This window comes from Chenopodium album, chromosome 8 (assembly GCF_948465745.1).
Source record: "Chenopodium album chromosome 8, dcCheAlbu1.1, whole genome shotgun sequence".
In the NCBI taxonomy this organism is placed as follows: Eukaryota; Viridiplantae; Streptophyta; class Magnoliopsida; order Caryophyllales; family Amaranthaceae; genus Chenopodium; species Chenopodium album.
Genome location: NC_137841.1, coordinates 77,416,457 through 77,442,685, shown reverse-complemented (window position 1 = coordinate 77,442,685; position 26,229 = coordinate 77,416,457). Strand labels below are relative to the sequence as shown.

General features: G+C 36.3%; 1 protein-coding gene across 1 annotated transcript; it reads left to right on the top strand.

Moving 5' to 3' along the window:
• The first annotated feature begins 4,612 nt into the window (after positions 1-4,612).
• Positions 4,613-25,912, top strand: LOC145642511 (formin-like protein 18). The gene is made up of 17 exons (XM_081693719.1): positions 4,613-4,996; positions 7,702-8,402; positions 8,708-8,929; positions 9,094-11,078; positions 11,175-11,304; positions 11,919-11,990; positions 12,350-12,448; positions 12,621-12,662; positions 12,895-12,975; positions 13,057-13,107; positions 13,237-13,318; positions 13,397-13,491; positions 20,635-20,706; positions 22,482-22,598; positions 24,161-24,229; positions 24,963-25,029; positions 25,160-25,912. Exons 1-17 carry the CDS (start codon positions 4,924-4,926, stop codon positions 25,348-25,350), a joined length of 4,149 nt encoding a protein of 1,382 aa, XP_081549845.1. The 5' UTR covers positions 4,613-4,923; the 3' UTR covers positions 25,351-25,912.
• Positions 25,913-26,229: the final 317 nt, after the last annotated feature.

Here is a 26,229-nt window from a genome sequence, read left to right as displayed (position 1 = left end):
TACTAGTTTTAGAAGTACCTCATCTCCCGTCAAAAAAAAAGAAGTACCTCATCAAGCACCTTGGTTTACGTAATTAAGTTAGAGGGTATATGTACGACATATCACATATTACACTAAAAGTACTACACATGAAAATTTTATATTACCTTCGTAATAAACTTGGTATGTTTGGCTTTTTCATGATTCATGGCCACATTTCACAATCAACCCAATGACCCATATTATTAAGTCCTTTGCTCTACTTTTAATTATTTGTAGAAACTACAAAGCCTCATTCATTATTTTTTTCCACTAACTTTAAACCAAAGTGACATCTCCTAGGATAAGAAGAAGACTATTTGCCTATTTGGATATAGTATGATTAGTGTCAAATCTTAATCATACAGAGTAGCTTAATCTAGAAAATCATGAATTAGGTTGAACACCTAAACGTGCAATATACTATTATTTTCATTCTAAGTGAATAAAAAAGGTATAATGCCAACAAAAGCATAACATCAACTTAAAATTCTCCCAAAAGCAATGCAAAAATAAAATAAAATAAAATAAAATAAAAATTAATTGGACCTTTAGTCCTTTACAACATAATTGAACCTTTTGATTTGATATCTAAGTGCATAAAGCAAAATTTTATTGGTCAAAGCTAATAACCTAATCAAATCTATATTTATACTCTATACTTAGTATTTAAAAACACAAACCATCATTCCCATCATGTCATAGGCGGATCTAGCGGGGATTCACGGGGTTCAACTGAAAAATGGTAATATTATTTAAAAATGGTAATATTATTTAAAAAAAAAACAGAAAAACATTATACAAATAATATTTGAATCATAGATATATAAAATTAAGCGCACAGCTCAGTTAGAATTATCTTTTTTTTTTGTTTCTTGGACTAATGAAATTGTGACATGTGGCATTTAAGAAAAAAAATTAAAAAAGATACATTTTAATAAGGTTACCAGTCATTTGACCTGGTAAAAGAAAATATCCCCTAAAGTTGGGATTATTAGAAAATAATCGATAGTTGGGATTAATGAAAGTAAATGGCTCAAAGTTGGGATTAATAATAACAATTTTTCCTTTATAATATGTTGCATTACGTTGTATAAGAAGATTAGAATTAGATTTAAAAATAATTTACATTTAAGGGAAGTTAAAAAAAAAAAAAAAAAATTGAAACCATGATCAAACATTAAACAAATTAGACGAAACTATAGATTAGTTTGGAAACTTGGTTAATTGAATTTTGGATAGACACTTATGCATTGAGGTCAAAAGTGTAGATTTAAAAATAAAAATAAAATTAGTTATTGATAATTGATAACATCATGCATAGAATTGGAGGGAAAATTTTTAATGTGAGAATGACACGTAGGATAATTTAAGTGTTAATGATGTCAACAATGTTTTGTTTTAGTACTCGTATTAGTTAATAGATTTCTTAATTGTTAATATCTTGATTTTTTTTGTTGTATTGTTAAATGTTAAATGGGCTGTAGAGTAGTGTAATACTGATTATTTTTTTATTATTATTATTGTAGTGCGTGACCATGAAAAGTATAAAAAAAAAATAAAAAAATGAAAAGTTTGAAGCATTTTTGGAACAAATCTCAAAAATCATCAAACTTTTCCTCTCCATACTCTCAACCTATTGGTAAAGACATTGAGGATGAACAAGACATCGAGTCATTTTTTTTGCATTTTTATTGGAATTTGGACTTATTTTGTCGTGTGTATTGGTATTTATTTGAACACTCTATTTTATATTTGAATACCAATACCCTATTTATATCCGTGCATTCAGACAACATGTGTTTAATGAAGTTCGAACCCCCTAGGTACAATTCCTGGATCCGCCACTCCTTTTCATTAATTAATTTCCTTTCTCATATTAAAAAAAAAAAGCACTAGCTTTAATTGAATATATATATGTATGAAAGTTATTTGATTCACTTTCTTCTAACTTACACTAGTAGAAAATATGTGATGGGAAGCCCCAAAACTTGTAATATTAAATGGCAAGCGGTTTTGGCGCGAACCGCTTGCCATTAGATATAATGGCAAGCGGTTCAACCCCAAACCCTTCCCAAAAACTTGTAATATTAAATGGCAAGCGGTTTTGGCGCGAACCGCTTGCCATTAGATATAATGGCAAGCGGTTCAACCCCAAACCGCTTGCCATTTAAAAAAAAACCCTAAACCGCGCGACCCCTTCTTTTATTTCTCTTCTCCTCTTTCTTTACCCCAGCTCTCTCTCTCTCCTCTTTCATTTCGCTGCTCTCTCTCTCTCTCCTCTTTCTACTCTCGTTTTCCCTCTCTCTCCTCTTCCCTCTAATTCGCCCCTTTCTTCTTTCATTTTCTCTTTTTCTTTGTTCTTTCTCATCTCATCAAATTCGAACATAACTGGGTAATTTCGAGCAAATTTCGAGGATAATTTCAACCAAATTTCGAGCAAATTCGTGGCAGCTTGTGGGTGTATATGTTTTTTAGGTCAAATTCGACCATGAAAACTCTAGATCTAGAGTTTTTATGGTCGAATTTGACCTTTAAAACCATAATTTGAAGCCAAAATCGGAGGATTAGATGGTCGTGGTGGGTTAGATCGATGGTTTTTTTTTATTTTTATTTCGATTTTAGTTTTATTTTTGATTTTAATTTGATTTTTGGTGGGGGGTCGTGGTGGGTGGGGGTCATGGTTTGGGCTAGGGTCGTGGTTTGGGTTTGGGTAGGAATCTGGTTTGGTGGGTGGAGGTCGTTGTTTGGGTGGGAATCTAGTTTGGTCGTGGTTTCGGTGAGGGGTTTTGTGTTGGGTGAGGATCTGGTTTTGGGTGGGGGGTCGTGGTGGGTGGGTGGCTAGGGGTTGTAGTTTCGGTGAGGGGTTTTTTTGGTGGGTGGGGTCGTGGTTTGGGTAGGGGGGTCGTGGTGGTTGAGTGGCTGGTGCTCGTGGTGTGGGGGGGTCGTGGTGGTTGAGTGGGCGGTGCTCATGGTGTGGGGTGGTGGATGGTGGTTGTTGGTTGGTGGTGTAGGGTGGTGGCTGGTGGTGTGTGGTGGTGGTGGCTGGTGGTGTTTGGTGGTTGATAACCAAAATTGTAATTATTATTAATTTTTTTGTTAATTGATTTTTTTTTGTGATTGAAAGTCAGAAATTGTAATTTTTTTTTGAAGAAAAATCAGCAATTGTAATATTATAACAATTAATTAATAAAAATATTAATGTTTTTACATATGGTTTGATTATATATCAATTTAATAGAAAAAAACCAAATTTTTTTTTTTAATTTTTTTATTTTTAATACCCCTAATGGGCAGCGGTTTGGCGCCAAAACCGCTGCCCCTTCACTACAATTGGCAAGCGGTTCTGAACCGCTTGCCATTTTAAAGACCAATTGGCAAGCCCCCTAAAGGCATGCGGTTCAGAACCGCTTCCCATTAGGGGGTTTGAACCGCTTGCCATCACTTATTTTCTACTAGTGTTAATATCCTATACAACAACATTCAATTGTCACCCTTTCTTCTTTTATATAAAGATTATAAACTATTCATTTTTCAATTTAAATATATTATAAAATAAAAATTTATACCCCTATATACATACCGTGCATTGCACGGGCCTTCGCCCAGAAGGCTAGTTACTTTTAAAATTAGGGCTACTAATGTATCAAACTGTTAACCTTCTTAGGTATGAAATCAAATTTACAACCACTATTACATTTAATTTGTTTATTATAACAAAAATGAAATATTACAAAATTTGACACATTATTATTACCAAAATACTTTTTAACACTCATAAATCTAAAAAATAAAAAACTAGTGTTCGGCCTGGGCGTTGCTCCGGGTGTTATTTTGAGAGTATTTTTATCATCATTATTATTAAAGAGCTTGAAAGAAATTTTTTTATTGTCGAAAATTATAATATTACAATAACAATAATAAATAGTTTTGAATAATTTTTGCTTTTATTTCTAATATGTATTTATATATTTAAATGCATGGATAGAACAACATTAGCTTATAGCTTGGATGGTAACAATTAAGTTGGTTTTTATTTAATGAGGTCGTGTGTTCAAACCTAATTGTATGCATTTTTAATTCTCATAGATAGTATAGATCATGATTCGAAAATGCGGTTCCGGTTACGATCACGGGAACGGTTACGATGTCGCAGGAACGCTTATGATGCGTTGATTGCGGACCATGTCACGGTTGTCTCGATGCAAATTTGATTTCAAGATAGTAGAGGATTAGAGCCATTAGTGAGGTGATATGGGGGCATAATAAAAGATTTGAGCCATTTGTGGGGAGATATGGGGGAATCTTTCACTATATTTTTGAATAGAAAGTAACTTTTGTGTGAAATAATAGATGTAACTTTCAATGCGGGGTGATTTAGGGTTGAAACTTAAAATGTTTGTTTCGGACAAAATCGCGGGGTTTTTTTAATACCCATTGTTTATGCAGATAATATCGGTTTGATCAATTGAATTTCCTTTACAAAACGGCCCAACCAAGACGTCGCGGCTTTGTTTTTATACCATGGATGTAAAATCGTTACAAATAACTCAGAGAAACGGTAGTAATAGAAAACTCCAGGACAAAGCTCAGATCTCCCCAGTTTTCGACATTTTATCTATAATCCAAAATTCTAAAATTCTTTCTCTCTCATAGCCCACCACGTTGTGTTCCTCTCTTTGAAAGCGAAGTCATCTGCAGTTGTTGCAAGTGTGAAGGAGAAGAAAATAATAATTTTTTTTTAAAGAATACCCTAGTAAATTGGAGCTTTCTTAGTTCTGCAGCAATTTTTTAAATGATCTGTTAAGTTGTGCGTATATATAACGATCTGGGTAACATCAGATGAAATGGGTTGACATTATTTCTTGAAATTAGTTGTTGGATTTTTTATTTCAATTGCGAAAAATGGCGCTTTTTAGGAAGTTCTTCTACAAGAAACCACCTGATGGGTTGTTGGAGATTGCTGAAAGGGTTTATGGTACGTCTTTATTATTGGTTTAAATTTGCAATTTTATGATTTTTTTTTTTCCCAGCAATTTTTAGAATGATTTGATACGGGGTTTGATATTTTGTGTTGAATTTGATGTGATTGTACTCTAGTATGCTTTTATGGATTTGATGATTTAAACTTAGAATTGAGGCCTAGAAATTGATAGGGTTTGTTGGAAATTGCATCAACTTTTTGATTGGTGATTATGGTTTTTACGAGTGTGATTAAGATTAAGGGTTGCAATTATTAGATAAATGCGAATGGAGGAAGAGGACATTTTTAGACAACCAAGGGAGATAAAAGACTTGGTTCGTGCAACCGACTTCATACTTTGGCCTTTTCGATTACCGCTTTGGTGTTGTTGTATGGTCTGACTAATCACCTTTTGGACCTGCATTTGTTTCTTTTGAGCTTTGGTTTAGTTGATTTAAGTGAGGGTGATTTGGAATAACTCAGATATGGATCTTCTTCTGACTCGTATATTACACAAGTATGATGCTAGGGAGGAGTTTGTGTTGTGGTATCATTGGATTATAATTGGTTGGATTGTTGCTCATGAATGCGGAATCGATTTAGCTAATGGCTGGAATTGTGGGAAACTATCTCTAGTCTTTGGTTTATCGTAGCAAGGCTATAAATTATTGGGAATTAGGTGGGTATATATCAGGTTTCAGTAGCTTACTTGCTGGGTAATATCTTAGCTAATTTTATCTTCAATGCTTTTTCTGTCATTATTACTGGGGTATTTGTAAGTATTGTCTGGTTTAGTCATATATAATTCTCAACTGATGCTGCTCAGTTTTGGCTGAGTCTTTTCCTTGCTAGTTATTTTCAAATGGCTGGTGATTATATATTTGTCTGTTGCGTAGTCTGGTTTTCTTAGATTAATTAATCAATGTTGCGTAGTCTGGTTTTCTTAGAATAATAAATCAATGTGGATTGGTTTTGGATAATACTTAATCTCTATGTCAATCTCTATGTCTGTGCTTTAATGTATGTTTTGTGATATTTTGTATCTTCCATATGGGGTCATGTGGATAAAGAAGTTTCATTGCATTAAATAGAGTAAGGGTACGAGCTATTGATTCTAGATTTCTAGGTGCTAGAGCCTAAACATCAGATACTAACTAACCTTCATGAGTAGCTGTCTACTTGTATAATGTGGAATAGAGTGTAATTAAATCATGATTGTTACATTCTTGATAAGAGGCTATGAGCTTTGAGGACCTTGTATTTAGCCCCTTTTGGCTCACTTGTAAGTTGTGAAGTTAAGACAACTTATGCTACTCGTCCTCTTCACCTTATTCAGGAACTTATTACTTATTCTTATTAGAATTAGACTAAATTGACCAAGGCTAGAAAAGTTTAGACCTCACCGGTGTGGTCTAAATTTAGTCAAGTCAAGATATTGGGTCTGTATCTTCTTCTTATATTAGTGTGCAAAAATGGTCTAGATCTGTTTCTTTCTTCTTATATTAGTGTGCAATTGCTGATATGGTCAAATTTTAGTCAAATCAAGTTATCAGGTCTGTTGAAACTTTAGGAAAGCATTTCAGGGGAAGAGAACATAGTCTTAAACTAGTGTAGTTAGTTGTCATCTTGGAAATTGTGGAATGGTTAAAACTGATGTTCAATATTGGTTATAAGTAACTTTACTCTTCATGATGTCAATGTTTTGGAAACTAGTCAGAAACAAAGAAGATTTTGTTTTGTTACTAAAAGAAGTATAATTAGAGATGCAGATTGTGCCCAATTACTGAGCATGGACATCTATTAGGCTTTCTTGTTATTCACTGAACAAACTAATCTGTAGTCGAGGACCTTAATGTACGGATATATTTTACCGATTTTCTCCCCTCTTGTATGCTTTGTTTGTCTTTTTGTATCACTGTACCCCTCATGGTTTTTCTCTTATCTGTGGTTTCATTCTATCTTTTCCTCTTTTGGTAGTATGGTACAATTTTTATCAATAGTCACATTTATTTTACTATTAGGCTTGATATTTAAAAATAATATTCTCATTGGTATCCTGGAAAATCGGGTAAAATTGTTTTATGGAAGAAATATAAACTGTCAAAAGAAATTATACGGAGTAAATAGCTGTGAAGGGAGTAGCATTTGCTATTTGTTTATTTGAAAAGTTGTTCATGATTAATTTGGGTGGGGAAATAAGGTTTGTGGAGTGGTTTTAAATTACTTTTTATTATTGTAAGGAAAGAAGAAGATGGAAACTTATGTAAGACTTATGAATAGTTTTTGCTACATGTGGGTTTTTTCTTTGATCTTGAGATCTGATTTGTCAATCTGTGCCACACAGTTTTAGGCATCATGTCTTTCTTTTTCATTATTGGACTTGAACATGTTACTAGACTTGGTTGTATTGATCAAGTTTCCTTGTGAATTTGTTTTGAATTCGTGAATTTTTGTGTTTGCTTAAGTAATTGTTTTGATCCTTGCCTGTTCTCTCTAAATAATTTTATCTGTAATTGTTAGAATTCTGTTATTCACCTGTTTGATAAAATGCTTTTGTGATATTTGTGACACATGTTTGATTCTTCTAGTTGAGATAGCTGTTAAAGCTTACTGTCCTGATAATGAGATTTTTTTGTTGCTTAGTCTTGGTGTTTGATTCTTCTAGTTGAGATAGCTGTTAAAGCTTACTGTCCTGATAATGAGATTTTTTTGTTGCTTAGTCTTTGATTGCTGCTTTACAACGGATGTGGTGGAGGATGATAATTATCAAGGCTACATTGATGGAATAGTTAGTCAACTCCATGGTCATCTACCTGATGCTTCGTTCATGGTTTTCAACTTTCGTGAGGGAGAAAAGCAGAGCCAGATTGCGAATATGCTGTCGGAGTATGACATGACTGTAATAGATTATCCTCGGCAGCATGAAGGTTGTCCTTTGCTCACATTGGAGATGATTCATCACTGTCTGAGATCTGGTGATAGCTGGCTCTTGCTTGGTCAACGCAATGTTCTTTTAATGCATTGCGAACGAGGTGGTTGGCCTATTTTGGCATTCATGCTAGCCGCACTCTTAATCTACAGAAAGCTATATAATGGGGAACAGAAGACACTGGATATGATCTACAGACAAGCACCTCGCGAGCTTTTGCAGTTGATGTGCCCGTTAAATCCAATTCCCTCTCAGTTGAGGTATCTTCAGTATGTATCAAGGAGACACTTGGACTCAGAGTGGCCTCCCCAGGACAGGTGCTTGACTGTGGACTGCATAATGCTTAGGCTCATCCCTAATATTGATGGGGTGGGTGGTTGCCGACCTATTCTTAGAATCTATGGACGAGACTCTACACCTGCTGCTGACCGAACTCCTATAATGCTATTTTCAACTCCAAAAAAAAGTAAAATTGTTCGGCAATACAAGCAGGTAAAAAATGGCTAACAATTTATCTGTTTGTCCTTGTGATATGTTGTCCCTTGTTGTCAATCTTTCACTGGCCTGTGCTTCGACTGGGTTGTAAGGTGTACTTTATTTTCTTATCTTCTTCTGGTTGGTGATGTTTTCTGTATATGCGGCATGAGATATTTCTATCTTTGATATTATGTCTCATGAGATTGCTAGTCCTTCTTTCTATGTTGTCAAATACTAATAATTTTATTTTAATTTTAATTTTTAAAATGTTATGCTTGACGCCCTTCACTGAATGGCTTCTTCTTCTGAGTATATTCCAGGCAGAAAGTGAATTGGTGAAGATTGACGTTAATTGTCATGTTCAAGGGGATGTAGTGCTTGAGTGCATAAGCTTGGATGATGATTTGGAACGTGAGCAGATGATTTTCAGGGTTATGTTTAGCACAGCATTTATCAGATCCAATATTTTGATGCTTAATCGTGATGAAATTGATACCTTGTGGGATGACAAGGATAAATTTCCGAAGGACTTCAGAGCTGAGGTACCCACGTTCCCACCCCTTTTGTTTTTGCTTACTCCACGTGTGTGTGTGTGGTTTTTTTTTTCTTTTTTTGTTGTTGTTGTTGTTGTTGTGAGATTCAATGATTAATATGAGTATATAAGATAAAACTTGAATTTTGTTTTGGTTTTTTTCTTTTCCTGAAGGTTCTTTTCTCAGAGATGGACTCTGCAACTTCTGGCACTTCTATTGATATGCCTGTTACTGAGGAGAAAGAAGGCCTTCCTATTGAAGCATTTGCAAAGGTGCAAGAGATTTTCAGCAACGTGGATTGGATAGATTCAAAGTCTGATGTCGCACTAAATGTTCTTCAGAAAATTACTTCATCAAAAGAACTCAAAGAGAAATTGGATATAGCTTCTCATGAGAGTAAAGAAAGTCTAGTGGGTAATTTGAAATCACTTGTCCAGGAAGACAGCATCATGGGATCCTCAAAAGGGACTCTTGAGAGGCAATCCCATTTCTCTTCTGAAACAACAGTAGACACCCATATAGGCTATATAGTTGGACAGAAGTCTGATGCTCAGAAAGAAGGTGTTTCAAATATTGTCCTAGAAAATTTGGAAAATGCTAGTCTGCCCGAGAAATCTAGCATTATTGCTGTATCACATCCTCAACAAATTGATGAAAAGCTCTCAAAACAGTCCTCTGGTCCTTCTCCAGATGATATTGTGGTTCCAAAGAAGGGTCTACCAGAGGACTTGCTTCCTGTTCTTCAAAAAACTACTCAAACAAAGATAATATCCCCTCGTATACTTCAATCTTCCCGTTCAAGTTCTGCCATATATAGCAATTCCATGCAAGGTTCTCCAAAACCTATGCAAAGATTTCATAGTTCACCGTCTTCACTTGGGATTACAGCGCTGTTGCATGATAATGATGCATACAAGAGTGATGCGGTTGCTCATCAGGGGGTAATATCTCCACAATCAACGGCTACTTTGGTCGCTTTTGTACCCGAAGTATCTAAACCTGGACAAAACGTTCTCTCATCATCTGCATTATCTCAACCACCAGCCCCTCCGCCATCTTCTCCTCCTTTACTTCCTATTCATTCAGTATCACAACATAAAGATCCTCCACCAGCATTACAACCCCTTCCACCTGTAGAATTAGAAAATGATATTGTTTGTCGTACAAATCCATCGTCAATCCCTCTGCCCCCACCCTTGCCTCCTATTAGATCTTCAACTGTCCAGAACACATCATTTCCTCCTCCTACTCCTCCTCCTACTCCTCCTCCTCCTCCTCTTCCTTTTGTGAATGCAGGAGGCGCATTATCAGCACCACCTCCTCTCCCCCCTCTGCCAACATCTTTTGGACAATCTCTTTCTTCAAATACTAGGGTTCCCTTGTCAACATCACCACCTCCACCTCCTCCTCCACCTGTATTGCAGTCCCCATGTTCTAGTGCTAGGGGCACATCGTCAATCCCTCCTCCTCCTCCTCTGCCTCCTCCACGTCTTCCTGAGAATGTTTCGTCAGCTATAGATTCAGATTCATCTATTAGCAGCACACGTGGACCAGTCAAAGCTCCTCCACCTCCACCTCCATCTCCATGTCTCCCTGAGAATGTTTCTTCAGCTATAGGTTCAGATTCGTCTAATACCAACGCACGTGGACCAGTCAAAGCTCCTCCCCCACCTCCGCCTCCTCCACGTTTCCCTGAGAATGTTTCTTCAGCTATCGGTTCAGATTCGTCTAATACCAACAGACGTGGACCAGTCAAAGCTCCTCCTCCTCTTCCTCCAAAATTGCCTGTTTCTGTTGCTAGTCCTAAAATGTCTTCTCTAGTGCCTCCACCACCTCCACCTCCTAAAGGTGCCTCTTCTAATGTTGGGTCCACAACTTCAATTAAAACTCCACCAGTGCCACCTCCACCGGGTCCTCTTGGAAAAGGATTGGCAAGAGCTAATAGTTCTGCTCAAGATTCTCAAGTGGCTGGTAGCAAAGGACCAGTTCCTCCACCCCCTGGACCCACTGGTTTAAAGGGTAGGGTCCCTCCTCGTGTTACCTCGAGGAATCAGGGTCAACCAAAAAAGAATGTAAAGCCATTTCATTGGTTGAAATTAACAAGGGTAATGCAAGGAAGCTTATGGGCTGACGCTCAAAAACCTGATGAGGCTTCCAAGTAAGTGTTTGATCCTTGCTTGATAATTTTTTTCAACTGCACAGTTTAGTCCAAAGCTTACTGCTGAACCCTTGTAATAATTTCAATATTTGACAGAGCTCCAGAGTTTGATATGTCAGAACTTGAGACCCTCTTTGCAGCATCTGTTCCAAATGCAGACAAGGGTGTCACTGGAGGGCAATCGGGTCGTCGTACTTCAGGGTCTAAACCTGAAAAAATTCAGCTGGTAATTTGTGTTTGACTTTCAATGTTGGCTAGTAATAAAAAAATCATTTTTTTGCTTGCTATTCATTAGTTTTCTTAGAATCACCTATTCTCAAATCCAACATCAGGCAGTATTTGGTGGGAAATTTAACGAATAAATAATTAGTATAGTAATTAATCTTTGGCTTGTGCTCTTCATTATAACGTAGCATGTATTAGCTACTGAAAGGTTAATGAAAACAGACTAGAAGCATGCAATTGGTAAGTTGTCAATTAGATACTTAATAGCCTCCATCATAGTATTTGACTTCTTTGGGGCAAGGCTTGGACATCTGAGCCTCTTGAGACCCTACCTCAGTGTGAGTCATACTTGATGAATTTGTTGAAGAAGAAAGTGGACAAGTGGTGCACTATATTGAATCAAAACAATCCCAGTCAGCAAATTTGTTCGGGCTAACCTTGTCTCCTCTTATCTAGTGGCTTAATTTCTTGGCTGTGCTTTATTTATTATCTACTCTGAGTCTTGACATTATTTTATGTGCCTCTGCTGCCCTAGCAAACTAATGTATTTCGTTTTTTTTTTTTATTTTTTATTTTTATTATATATATATATCTTTGTTCATGGCTTTTCTACAGATTGAGCTTAGAAGGGCTTATAATTGTGAAATTATGCTTACAAAAGTGAAAATTCCTCTGCCTGATTTAATGGTAAGGTCATAACTGTCGGTGTGCAAATAAAGCCTAGTGTTTGATGATAATTTCTATTGTAGAGAATTAACAGATAACTGAGCTTGCTGATTATTGTCACTCAGTAGTAATTAGGGAATTAAATCTTGGCTGTGGTTATGATCACATTAATAGTTGTGGAACCACTTTGGCAGGCAATACGGATGGTTTGAAACTGTCACGGCATATTATGATGGTTGTGTTTAGCTGAAAAACCTATAGTATGTGGTGGCACATGGCACTGCAGCCAAGATTTATTTTCCTAGTAGAACATTAAAAACAGAATGGGTTTGAGAGGGTTTTTCATTATTTTTTCTTTTTTGGTATCAACTTTATTGCAGAATTCAGTGCTTGCTTTGGATGATTCAGCTTTGGATGTTGATCAAGTGGAAAACCTTATAAAATTTTGTCCAACAAAGGAAGAAATGGAGCAACTGAAGGTAAGTTATTAGACAGAGGCAATTTTGATTTGGAATGATCCATTAATTTTTTATCTTTTGGATATATGTTTAAATTTTATTGTCTGTATTATGTTTAAATTTTATTGTCTGTATTATGTTTAAATTATATTTTGTCTTTTTTAAGTCTTATGTAAACAATTCTCTGGTTCAGGGATACAAGGGTGATAAAAATAATTTAGGGAAATGTGAACAGGTTAGTCAATTCTTTTTCTTCTTCTATATTTAATCTTTTAACTTTGCACATCAATGTTTTTAAACATTATGGGAGACCAAGATCAGTGAAGCTCAAGATGGCATAGTACCAATTAAATTAATCCGATGCTTAATATATGGTTATGTTGGGGATTGATTTAATTTGGTTGCTGCTATATAATGTTAAAATAGGTCGTTTTGATTTATGTATATTCTTTTTAATTCTGAAACAGTTCTTCTTAGAGTTGATGAAGGTGCCTCGAGTGGAGTCGAAACTAAGAGTTTTTTCATTTAAGATACAATTTATCTCTCAGGTTTGTTGATTAATTTTCATTTTGATCTAGTTCTGCAAACTTTATCTAGATTGTTAATCTGTGTATTTACAATACTTTCAGGTGTCTGATCTTAGAAAGAATTTACAGATAGTGAGTTCTGCTTCTGAAGAGGCAAGTATTCTCCATTAGCTCTTTGCTTTTTCCATCGCCTTGTTGGTGGTTGGATTTTTTTCTTTAATTTCTTTCCCGAAGTGTCTAATACATATGTGATTATGCAATGACATGCCTTACCATTTTCAGATCAGAACATCAGTAAAGTTGAAAAGAGTCATGCAAACAATTTTGTCTTTGGGCAATGCATTGAATCAAGGGACTGCTCGAGGTGGGCTGAGGTTTTTTTGATTCATTTGAATCTCTTTCTTATATTTTTGCCTTTGAATATCCGTGATCATGCCTGCAGGTTCTGCTGTTGGGTTTCGACTGGATAGCCTCCTTAAACTCACTGATACGCGTTCTCGGAATAGCAAGATGACACTTATGCATTACCTGTGCAAGGTAAATCAACTTTCCTAAGTAATTTTGCATAATCTTCATATGGCATTAGACATAGTGTGGACAATTGACTCTTATGACTTGTGCCTGTAAGCGCAATATCCTTTTTTTTTTTTTTTTTATTCTACTGGCTCTACTCAATTTGTTTATCTTGTACATCTTTGCTATGAATTGTAGTCTTTAGATGGCAGTAGAAGTAATATGGAAGATATAGCTTGTGTGCATGTTAACACACTAATCTTTCCCCCTTTATTTTGAACAAGGATTTTCGTAAAGTGCTTTAGTATGTATATGAAAATGTGGTTGTTGGAATTTATATCAGCATGAGTTAGGTATTTATTTCTTTATTACATGAGAAAAAGAATAGTTCGTGAAGCAAAAGAGCTTTAGGCTAGTTAGCTTTCGCTTATGTGTATGCTCCCTCTGTCCCAAAATATTCTTGAAACTTATCATGAATTCATGATATGTAGTTTTAGGAGGTTATCTGTTGTTTGGTATCAATTTCTCCCTTTGTCTTTGAAGAAACACAACTTTATTCTCATAGACATTACTTTTGGTCAAAGTAGAAAAATGGAGAGAGGGAGAGAGAGAGAGAGAGAGAGAGAACACTTACTTTTTGTAGTGGGTAAAAGGAATTGTTAGCACATGACACTGGCTGTTTTCAGCCTCTCTTTTGATATTACTCCGTACCTTACTGGTAGTGAAAGGTTCATTAAAACTATGTGAAATCACTTCCTTGATGAGTTGTTTATTTTTCTTGGGATTCAGTGAGTCTGCATGAGATTTGATACCTAGTTACTTCCCATGACATGAGCCAAACAGATATTTTCGTGGGGGCGTTCCCTACTCAGCGACGCGCTGCACTTCCTAGACCCGGGTGTAGTGATAAGTATGCAAGGGTTGCTAGGTCGTCGCCCAGAAGCGACGCGCCACATTGCCCGAGTGTGGTGTCAAATGAGCAAGGGCGTGCCATTGGGGCGTTCCCTACTGAGCGACGCGCTGCACTTCCCAGACCCGGGTGCAGTGATAAGTATGTAAGGGTTGCTAGGTCGTCGCCCAGAAGCGACGCGCCATATTGCCCAATTGTGGTGTCAAATAATCAAGGACTTGGAGTTGGGATCAGGAGGGAGCGTGGGAGAAAAGAATTTAGTTTGCGGATTGGTTCTTGGAATGTGGGGTCTCTTACGGGAAAATCAGCAGAATTGGTAGAAGTAATGAAAAGACGACGCGTGAACATCATGTGCCTCCAAGAGACAAGATGGACAGGAGAAGGAGCTCGAGGCTTGGTTTTGGGGTATAAGGTATGGTATGTTGGGCAAGAAACGAGCCACAGAACAAGGAATGGTGGAGCTAGGAACGGAGTTGGTGTGGTTCTCGATGAGAGGTTGGCAAAAGAGGTGACCGAGGTCTATCGGAAGAACGATAGGTTGATAAGGCTGAAGTTGCTATGTGGCAAGGAGATTGTGAATGTTATCAGTGCTTATGCTCCCCAAGTGGGTTTAGATGCAGAAGAGAAACGACAATTTTGGGAGGACCTAGACGAGGTGGTGCAGGGTGTCCACCACTCAGAGAAGTTATATATTGGAGGGGATCTAAATGGGCACGTTGGGGCGAGCCGAGATGGCTATGAGAGTGTCCATGGAGGCTTTGGGTATGGGCAGAGGGACGCCGGTGGTGAAGCTATTATGGATTTTGCCCAATCATATGATTTAATTTTGGCTAATACTTGGTTTAAGAAGAGGGATTCACACTTGATAACTTTTCGGAATGGAGCAAATGCAACTCAAATAGACTTCCTGCTCACAAGGAGCATAGATAGACAAAGTTGCATAAACTGTAAGGTTATCCCAGGGGAGAGTGTGGTCACCCAACACCGGCTATTGGTAATGACTATTCGTCTGAAAGAGAAGGCGAAGAAAAAAGTTAGACAAGAAGAACCAAGGATAAGATGGTGGACCCTAAGGGATGCAAAAGCTAAGGTTTTTACAGAAAAGGTAATTGAAGAAGCGGATTGGGATGGAGAGGTGGATCCGGACATGACCTGGTTACGAATGAAGAACTGTTTCCTAAGAGTGGCCAAAGAGGTCTTAGGGGAAGTAAGGGGAAGAACTTCGGTACAGAGAGATACTTCGTGGTGGAATGAAGAGGTGAAAGCAGTAATTAAGCAAAAAAGGGAATGCTATCAAGCCTTAGGAAAATGTAGGAGTGATGAAACCTTTGCAGCGTATAAGGAGGCTAAGAGTAAGGCAAAGGCAGCTGTTCGCCAAGCAAAAGAAAAGGCATATCAGGAGGTTTATGAAAAGCTTGATTCCAAGGAGGGAGAAAGGATCATTTATAAGATGGCAAAGAGAAGACAAGAGGCAAGGAAGGATATTGGCATGGTGAAGTGTGTCAAAGATAAGAACCAAATGGTCCTAGTGCAAGAGGAGGGCATCAAGGACAGGTGGAAGGGGTACTTCGATGAATTATTTAATGGAAGTAATGGAGTTGTGATAGGAGATACCTCTATGAGTGATGAAGAAATCAACATGGAGTATGTGCGAAGGATTAGGAGAGTAGAGGTGGAGATTGCACTGAGGAAGATGAAACCTAAGAAGGCGGTTGGCCCTGATGGGGTACCGATAGAGGTGTGGAGGTGTTTGGGTAAGATTGGTATTGATTGGTTAACAAACCTTTTCAACAAGATATGGACGGCTACAAGGATCCCACAAGATTGGAGGAAGAGCACCTTGGTCCCGGTTTATAAAAACAAAGGAGACGCTCAAGATTGTTCTAACTATCGAGGAATTAAGCTTATGAGCCATACTATGAAGTTGTGGGAAAGGGTGATTGAACAAAGGTTGAGGGCATGCACAAGCATTTCAGATAACCAATTTGGTTTTATGCCTGGGAGATCTACTATGGAGGCAATCCATTTGATAAGACAAATGATGGAGTTTTATAGGGTAAAGAAGAAAGATCTTCATATGGTCTTTATTGATTTAGAGAAGGCATATGACAAGGTGCCAAGAGAGATACTTTGGTGGGCAATGTTGAAGAAAGGTATCCCACGAAGGTATGTAGACCTAGTTAAGGATATGTATCGGGATGTGTCAACAAATGTGAGGACATGCGGAGGGTTGACAAAAGATTTCCCTATTACAATCGGATTGCATCAAGGGTCTGCATTAAGCCCTTTTCTTTTTGCAACGGTTCTAGACGAATTAACTAGACCAATTCAAGATGAGGTTCCATGGTGTATGCTGTTCGCAGATGATATCGTTTTGGTGGATGAGACTAAGGATGGGGTTAATGTCAAGTTGGAGCAATGGAGGCAAAGGTTGGAATCTAGAGGGTTTAAGCTAAGTCGGAGTAAGACTGAATATTTGGTATGTCGTTTTGGCACTCAGAGGGGGACAAGCAATGAAGTGGTGAGTTTGGATGGAAAGGATTTGACCATGAGTGAATGTTTTAAGTACCTAGGGTCGATCATCCAGAAGAATGGTGACATTGATCAAGACGTGACCCACAGGATTAAGTCAGGGTGGCTTAAATGGAGAGCGGCCACGGGAGTGCTATGCGACCGCAGCATTCCCTTAAAGTTGAAGGGAAAATTCTACAGGACTGCCATAAGACCAGTGTTGCTCTATGGTACAGAATGTTGGGCTTCTAAGAAAGAGCATATTAAAAAGATGGAGGTTACGGAAATGCGCATGTTAAGGTGGATGTGTGGAAACACTTTAAGAGATAGAATCAGAAATGAGGTTATTCGCAAGAAAGTAGGTGTGGCGGGCATTGTAGATAAATTAAGGGAAAATCGTCTGCGTTGGTTTGGACATGTAAGACGGAGACCCGAGGGTGCACCGGTGCGAAGAGTGGAAGAGTGGGACCATGGAGGGATTAAACGAGGAAGAGGGAGACCAAAGATGACTTGGTTGGAAGGAGTGAGGAAGGATATGAAGTGCATGGATTTACGTGAGGATGAAGTTTTGGATCGTAAGGGATGGAGGAGAAAGATTTATGTTGATGACTACACGGAATAATCAAATTTGGTTCATGTTAGCCGACCCCACTTTTGGGATTAAGGCTTTGATTGATTGATTGATTGATTGATTGATTACTTCAGATGCTCTATCATTATTACTTCTTATTTTTCCATTTAGTATACTCTTGTGTTTTCGATTTTCCATCTTCTTTCGAATTCCCTTCTGAAACAATCATGGGAGATGTTCTTTTTTCACGGATGAGGGGAAGAGTCCGTTTGCGAGCTATGAAGGATGGATGGTTATGCTATTGGTAGAATGTTTTAAATGGAATCATATTTACACTCTTTATGGAATATGTCACGGGCTTCTTTTTTCTTTATGGATTTAGGATTGAAAGGATATGTGGAATAGAAAATTAGAGAGGAAGCCCCATGTCTCCTCCTTACTTTTGCACTCAACAGGCAGCACTAGGGGTGAGTGTAACAGCTAACAAGGTACCTTGTCAAAATCCAAGGAACAGAAACCGATATCGGATTTTGTTGAACAAGTTCCTGAAAAAATGAGAGCTGGCGGGTTCCGGTTCAGGTATCCTGTGTTTTATTAGTACTAGGGATTCTTACATGCGCATTGCGCCTAGTGGCTAGCCCTTTGAGAAGAATTATTACTATTGGTCTTTTTGTCTTGTAAATATTTGCATGATATTTTATTATATCTATTTCTATATCCCTATTAAACAAGTCATCATACAATTATATACTCCCAAAAAAAAATATGGAGAGACTAAATGATGCTTTAAATATTGAAATAAACACAAATAATTAATCTATTTAGGGAATTCAAGAGACAATTTTAATCATACAATTATAAACTCTAAAACAAAATATATGGATAGACTAAAAGATACTTAAAATATTGAAGTAAACATAAATAATTAATCTACTTAGGGTATTCAAAAGACAATTTTAAGGTTTTTGAATTCAACAAGGACAAATATGTAAAAGAAACATTTTTAGGGATATAAATGTCCATGCACTATTCATAAAAGATTTCTTAAACTTTTTATAAGGTAGGGATACTTAATAAATTGGTGCAAAAATACAAATTTATTTTGGATACTCACGAGTCACAAAGTCACTAGCTTAAAATTCTTACAAATCACAAACACAACTAGTTGTTTAGGGTTTATTTAATACTGGGCTCATATGAATCAGGCTTTATTGATCGGTTCCGATTTTGGTTTAGGGTACTTGGAACTGGAACTTGTGTTTACAGGATACCTTACAAGTTCTTGTTCCAAAAACTTGAGAACTAGTTGCAACAAGCTCCCAATTTTAGTACTCGGAATCGGAACATGTGTTTCAGGATTTTGCGTACTCGGAATCGGAACATGTGTTTCAGGATTTTGCTCACCCCTAGACTCATCACTATACATGATGCCTAAGAGAGTAAGAAGTTCAATAACAAATTCCCTCTTTACAAGTACTAAAAAGTAGTTATTATCATGTTGACTAATTTGCAATTACTTCAAACAATTATGATTCCCTTAATTGGTAAGTGTAGATGAGGGACTGATTTCGTTTAACTTGTAAGGCTTTTTATTCTTTTCATGAATTATGTTTATTTGTATATGTGGAGTTATGAGGGGAGTAATTATCTATTATTATTATTATTATTATTTTTTTTTTTTTTTTTTTTTTTTTTTTTTTTTTTTTTTACTTTTTACGAAAATATGATTTATGAGGTGGTTACATATCTTAGGATTAGGTTTTTTTTGTTTTTTTTTTTTTTTTTTTTTAACAAAAATGTTTATCACGACCTCATGGGTGTCTTGTGACTTTGGGAGGAATATTGTGGTTTTTTTGAGACCTCTTTGCCAAGTTTTTTAGATTTTATTGGTAGAGAATAATGATAAAATCTTTTGGAGTAAGTGTCAGATAGGGTTGTTTACTATGCATTTCTTTGGTGGTGTTTTATGGAATGGGTTTTTGCCTAGTTTGTAAAAAATAAAAAGTTGCATTAGATTGTAGGAGGTATTTTGGAATTATATCCTCCTATTTTTTTAGATGATTGATAGGGCTCGGTACACTTTTTAAGAAAGAGGAGAGAAAATGTATAGAGATTCTTTAATTAAGCTTTGTTTAAGAGTAATCAATTGATTAATTAAACCTGCCAGCTCACCACTAATCACCACACCAACCAGTCACCACAACAATCAAGACTTCATCGTCAACTTCTTCTCCGTTGTCTTATCCGAATTCTCCGCCGCCGTCCATTTCTTCCTCATTTTCAACCCATCCTCTCTCCCTGCCCAAAGTCCAGACCACATGCTCTTCCGCTGACTTTGATTTCTTCATCTTCAACCCCTCTTATCTTTCTTTCTCTCTCTCTCTTCCTTCTCTCTTTGATTCTCTTTCTTTCTTCTCTCTCCAAAATACCAAAAAAGTGGTGGTGGGTTATATATGTACATTTCCGATTGGCGGTGAGTGATTTCAGTGGAGGTGGCAGTTTGGTGGAGGGCAGTAATTTCGGCAAGGAGAGAGAATAGATCGAGCTCAGGGGTGAGGGTGGTTTTCAGCTAGTTAGGTTGTCTGTTCGGTGAGGAGGATGGTGAATTTACTGCCTGTGTGTTTCAGCTGGAAGGTGGTTCATTAGATTGGGATGGTGTTTTGTTAGACTGAGGTGGTTGATAGTTGATGCGGTGGACTAGGTGGTGGTAAAAACTATATAAAGGACTGGGGTGGTGGCTCGATAGGATGATTGATGGTGGTTGTGGGAAAGTATGTGTAATTATCAAAATTACTTTAATATGTGTGAAAAAACTTTCCATTTATGGTAAAGGTCAAGTATTGGTTACATTTTCATTTTAAGAAGGTTAAGTAAAGAACGAAAGAACTATAATCATAATTTATACTCCCTCGTCCCAAGTTATTTGCCCTGTTTGACTTTTAGTGGTCTTCAAGACTTGTTCTTAAACCTGATTTATCTCCATTTTCATATGTGTAAAAATTTGGCTGCTTCTTTGTTATGCATTATGAAGTGGAAAATTGTTTATTGTGTTAAATTCAGACATCCAGTGAAATTTGTTAGGACAACTTTTCAAGAGTGGCCTCTAAATTAGGCTTTGTAATACAATATTGTATTAAATTTGGCGCACTGTGGAATTCTTCTTGTTAATCTGCAGATTCTTGCTGATCAACTACCTGAGGTATTGGATTTTCCAAAAGATTTGGCCAATTTGGAGGGGTCAACAAAGGTATATAATCTTTATTTCGTTGTTATTCTCGTTATCATACATTTTTATTGCTTAATCTAGTTTGTAAGAAGGGATAATAATATGCCAAATGGTTGAAATTATGTTATAACTATGTGCAAATCCTATTTTCTCAAGGTAAGTGGTACCATCATCCTGTTATTATGTGAATATTATTAGGTTGGATAGGTTCCTATATGAAGTAATGAACTGTGTTTTTTTGTTTACAATTAAATAATTGCCATTTTCTCAAGGTAAGTCTCTCTTGTAAATCAGATACAAGCAGGGGAGGTAGAATCATTAGAGAAGCTACATTTCTCTTTGCTGAACATGTCAAGTGTTTTTCTGGATTGGAATTCAAGTTCAGTTTTAAGTTTTAATGGAACTCACAGAGGGAACTATGCCTCCTATTCAATCGTAACTACAGACTTGTTCATATTCTCACCAGCGACTTTGCGACATTAAAATCATCAGTTTCTCGAATTTTTCTCAAGGCTGACCTTATGGTTGTTCCATCTATCACTCCTAACAAAAAACGCTGTGATATTTTCCTGATATGCCCAATATTGTGCCCCAGCTATATATTGATGGTATGATAACTGTAGCATTTAGTGCACTAAAGTGTACCCGACTACCTGTGCAAAATGCACAGGATATATAGTACATAGAAAGATATTAGAAAATATAATAAAAAATTATATTTCAATTACAAAAAGTTGATTTTGATGTAGTATTATATTTTTTTTGTTCCGACGATTATTAACTTAGTTATGAATGATTTTGAAAAATATATATATTATAAAAAAAACAATGATGGAAGTTTTTTTCAGGAATATTTAAGTATATTTTTCATCGCATGGAATAAATTTCGTGAATCAGCACGGGTACGTTTTAGTAAAGTAAAATGGATAGTATGTGTGCTAGAAAAAATAATAAAAAGTAGTAGAAATGAAAGTCACATAATTATTTCTTCTACTCATGTTTTGCACTGGAATTGTACTAGCACTGAGACTGCCGCTGCTGTAATTGTTAGCTGCATTGCTGTTAGCATGCCACATCATTGCTGCTTGACTGGGAGTTTGAACAACTATTCTCATTTATAAGGAAACTACTTGATTCATTTGAAAGTAACTTGTTGCTGTAGAATCCACTGAAGAAGTCCCCTGGACACCTTATTATATGGAGGATAACTTCCCTTGAGCGAATTGAAATTTAGGATTCTATTGCAAGACAATCAAACTAAGATGCTGACAAAATATTTTGTTAAGAATCTAATGGCCTTCAGGCCATGAAGTTAAACCTGCACCCTGTCCATAGAATTCCCTTCGGTAGCATAAGTTGAGAGGATCTGACGTGTAAGAGAAATATATATATAACTTTGGAGCATTTCCACTGTATACATGACTATGTGTGTTCTTTTAAAGCTTATTCTGAAATCAGAGCATGACCTCTGCTTTATTTGAAGTTTTGAATTATATTTATGTCATCCTTCAGCGTGGTGCTTGATTACTAACCAACTAGGTGGTTAGTAGATCTGATCTTGCGCTGTTGCAGTAAAAGAATTGTATTGTATGCATGCATATATTGTCAGATACCTTTATTTCAACCCAATATTTTTTCATGATTTTTCATCCTGTATTATAGGAGGAGCTGTATATTCTCACATCCTATATAATAGAGGCTATATATGCTCTCGTCCTTCATAATAGAAGCTATAATTTACTTCTCCTTTATCAACTAATGTGTATGCATGAGATTTATCGACATTTACTTTGCAGATACAACTTAAAATCTTGGCAGAGGAAATGCAAGCTATTAGCAAAGGGTTAGAAAAGGTTGTTCAAGAGCTGACTGCCTCAGGAAATGATGGCAATATTTCAGAATGCTTTTGCACGGTTAGTGTTTAGTTCTTACTTTGTATTCCTTTGTGCTCATTTCTGTTATTAAAGATCATATGGCTCCCTAGGTGATCTTTGGTTCATCAGCTTAGATCAAAGCACCATGAAATATTGAATTTCCACTCTGATCTTTCATATGGACATTTCTTAAATTGTCATTTATTTTGATGTTCGATTATTGTTTAACCTGTGTTGAGACTTTTACTGTGCCAATATTTTGTTTGTTATTGAATCATAAATGTGCCATTTTTAAGGCTAAAACTATTTCATGAATTGAAAGTCATACTACAACATATGTATCTTCTTGGATCAAGTAAATTATCCCTTCTGTAAAATTATGATCGTTGTATATCAGATCTGTTTGTTCTTCATGCCCTCTTTCACGTCACTGCTTCATACAGCCTTAATAATAAATGTGCGTAAGTCGCAGTAAATAAGTGTTTATTATGGCTGAATGACCTTTGCGCTCCTTGGTTTGCCTTAGAAATGAAGAATTTGTGATGCATGTGGCCATTGCTTCTTGAAACTGCCTCATTTGTGAATACTGCTAATAATCTGCTAGGGCAGTCTCAACAAGAAAATTGAATTGCTGAAATAAGGAAAGAATAAATAGGCAATTTGTTATTTGTGTGTTGATAATCAAGCCGAATTACACCAAATACAGGCTAACCACTCATTTGAGAGGAATGACACTCCCACTCGACAAACCTGTTATCAAATTTCAGAATACTTTCTCCGTCAACTGCTTGCTTATTTATAACATTAGTGACTTGCACAAAACTCAGATACGTTCATGCGTAACTAATTTCTTTACTGAACATTTACAAATACCCCCGTAACTAACTCAGAATTTATTCCTCTCTCATTCTCTCACTATCTTATAGAATATGTTTGTATGTTCAGGGGTCTGTATAGACTGTATTGATTTCCTGCATTATCTTTGCAGATTTGTATCCTCCTGTGCAGATTAGTCTATTGTGATTTTTTTTGGTGTTTAAAGAGCCACAGGAGCGGGTGATGAGAATCGATACCTATAATTTAGTGATTGATCTCTTTTGAAGATAGTTTGTTTGTTTCCGATACATCGTGCTTAAGCTACAGTTCACCAAAAACTATATACCCTGTTTCACTGTTTTAGTGTGGGAACATGAACATCAAATGCTGTAAAGATCACATTAAAAACATAGTTACGTCGCACTCATCATGCTCTTAATTTGCCACTATACCCTAATGACAAATTTAAATTTAATTTGCTGTCCTGATATCCTGGATTATGTTCTAGTCTGTTCTAGAAAGTTTATCTTTGTCACTTTATTTGCATTCTATAGATATTCAATAGTCCTTTGTTTTTAGTGAAAATGTGAATAAATCCTCTAGTGCCAGCCAAAGTTGACCTGCTTGGTTTTATTAGTGTGCAAATGAGCTAAAATGTTATATGTTCTCAAAATCTCAAGACATCTCAAGATTCTCAACTGCTGATTTGCTGAACATAGTGATTTACGAAGTTTTTTATTATTTAATTATCTTTCTCAAGTTCTTTTTAACTTCTTGTTGAACAGATCTTGAAGGGGTTTCTTTCTTACGCGGAGGGTGAAGTGAGGTCCTTAGCGTCGCTTTATTCTATCGTGGTATGTTTATGTTGTTCCTTGAGGCTTCATTCTTTTGAACTTATTGGAGCTTATATGGATTTATTGATCGATCGATCTCATTTTTAGTTTTGAATTGAACTTGAGTAGCTCTTATGTGAACGTATACAACAACAATAACAACAGCAACAACAACATCAAAGCCTTAGTCAAAAAATGAGTTGGGGTCGGCGAACATGAATCACCATAAGGAAATGTCCGAGAAGGAAAAGAGTATAGCAAATAATCGATTGATTAAAAGCTGGAAAAAGTGTGTAAAGTAACGAGAAAGAGTTTGCAAATAAAATTTACGAGAGTTTTAAAAGAGTAGTAAGGGGATAAAAAGGAGAGGAAAAACATCGTCTTATGTGAACTTGTTTCCGTGGTAAAAGGACTAGCAATTTGTTTTTTCATGTTAATAGAACGAGATTTATGTGAATAGATGTTTCGAACTAAGGTTTTTGGCTATTAAGGGAATAGATCTCTGCTTTCTTGCTAGAATGCTATGAAGTATATTGTAGCTACCTCCATTAGCTGATACAAACATGTAATGAAATTGCTGCTCTTTTTTTAAGGGTCAATTGGTGTTCTTTTAACTAGTGGTGACTTATTAAGGGAACAATCACTCCATTTGGCTACACTTTTTCATACCGAAGGCTTTAGCTAAAATTCTCTGGTTTAATTACAGGTTTAATTTATGACGTTGTAATTAAACCCTTATGATATATGTTTTCAGGGTAGAAATGCTGATGCTTTGGCTATGTATTTTGGTGAAGATCCAGCAAAGGTTCCATTTGAACAAGGTACATATCCATACTTGCCAATAATGTGTCTTTGAAGATGTGATTTTTTTTTTTTTTTGTTTTTTTTGGCCACTTTATCTGCAATACTAAGAGCCACTCAAGTATTTTGTTATTGATGTTTTGGCTGCAGTTGTGTCAACCTTACAGAACTTTGTTAGGATGTTCCATCGAGCACATGATGAGAACTGCAAACAGCTTGAGTTTGAGAAGAAAAAGGCAGAGAAGGAAGCTGAGAATGAAAAGTCGAAGATAAATGCTCGTGAGAAGGACCCTGACCACCATGTGCAGCAGTCCCCTCGGAAATTTGGCACCGTGAAATGAGCAATCTACTCATAGCCTAACCCAAGGGCCATCAATTACAAATCTCTTGGTGATTCTGCCAGAGGAGAGCAGTAGAAGCTAGTATGCTCAATGTTGTGACTTGTGAGGAAATACACAAAACTCAAACAGGGAGCTAGTGAGGTATTTGATTGGCTTTTTGACACATAGATTATTGTTAATGTACAGCGTAATTCATTTAATTGTAGTTAGAAAGGTTAGATTATATGGCTAGTGATTTGATTATTATGGGTTCTTTTAGAGCTTTAGCTGTAAATTTACCCATCTTTGTTGGGTACCATTCTTTGAAGAATATGTATATCAGGGACGTCAGTTTTTCATAGTCCCCTATACGACCGAGGTGATTGTAACAGATGAACAACACTATTGGTGTAAAAACATTTACCATCTGAATATTTTTGTGTTATTTTACAGCATATCTATTTTCAACTAAAGTCTCATATTGTAATTTTTGTCTTTGAATTCTATTTTAGCTAACTGCTGAGTCAACTGACTTTTGTGATACTTAGAACGAAACTGATAAAAAGAACAGAAAGAAGAGCAAGTCTTACATGTGCAACTAGATAATGGTAAGAAAAAACTTATATGAACTTAAGGTGCATTTAAGGATATTTTCTGCTTATTTTTTTAATTACACTTTGTTATTTCTCTGCTTTATTTTAATTGCAACATACTACAAGTGCATATTAAGAAAATAGGGTATAAATAAGTAGATAGTTTTGTCAGTCAAATAACTTTCCATTCTTTTACTTTTTAGAGGTTTCATTTCCCATTTATTTATATGTTTACCAAAAAGAGCATTACTATAATCACAAAAAATTAAACATGACTCGGATTTTAACTAATATAGAAAGGGGCATG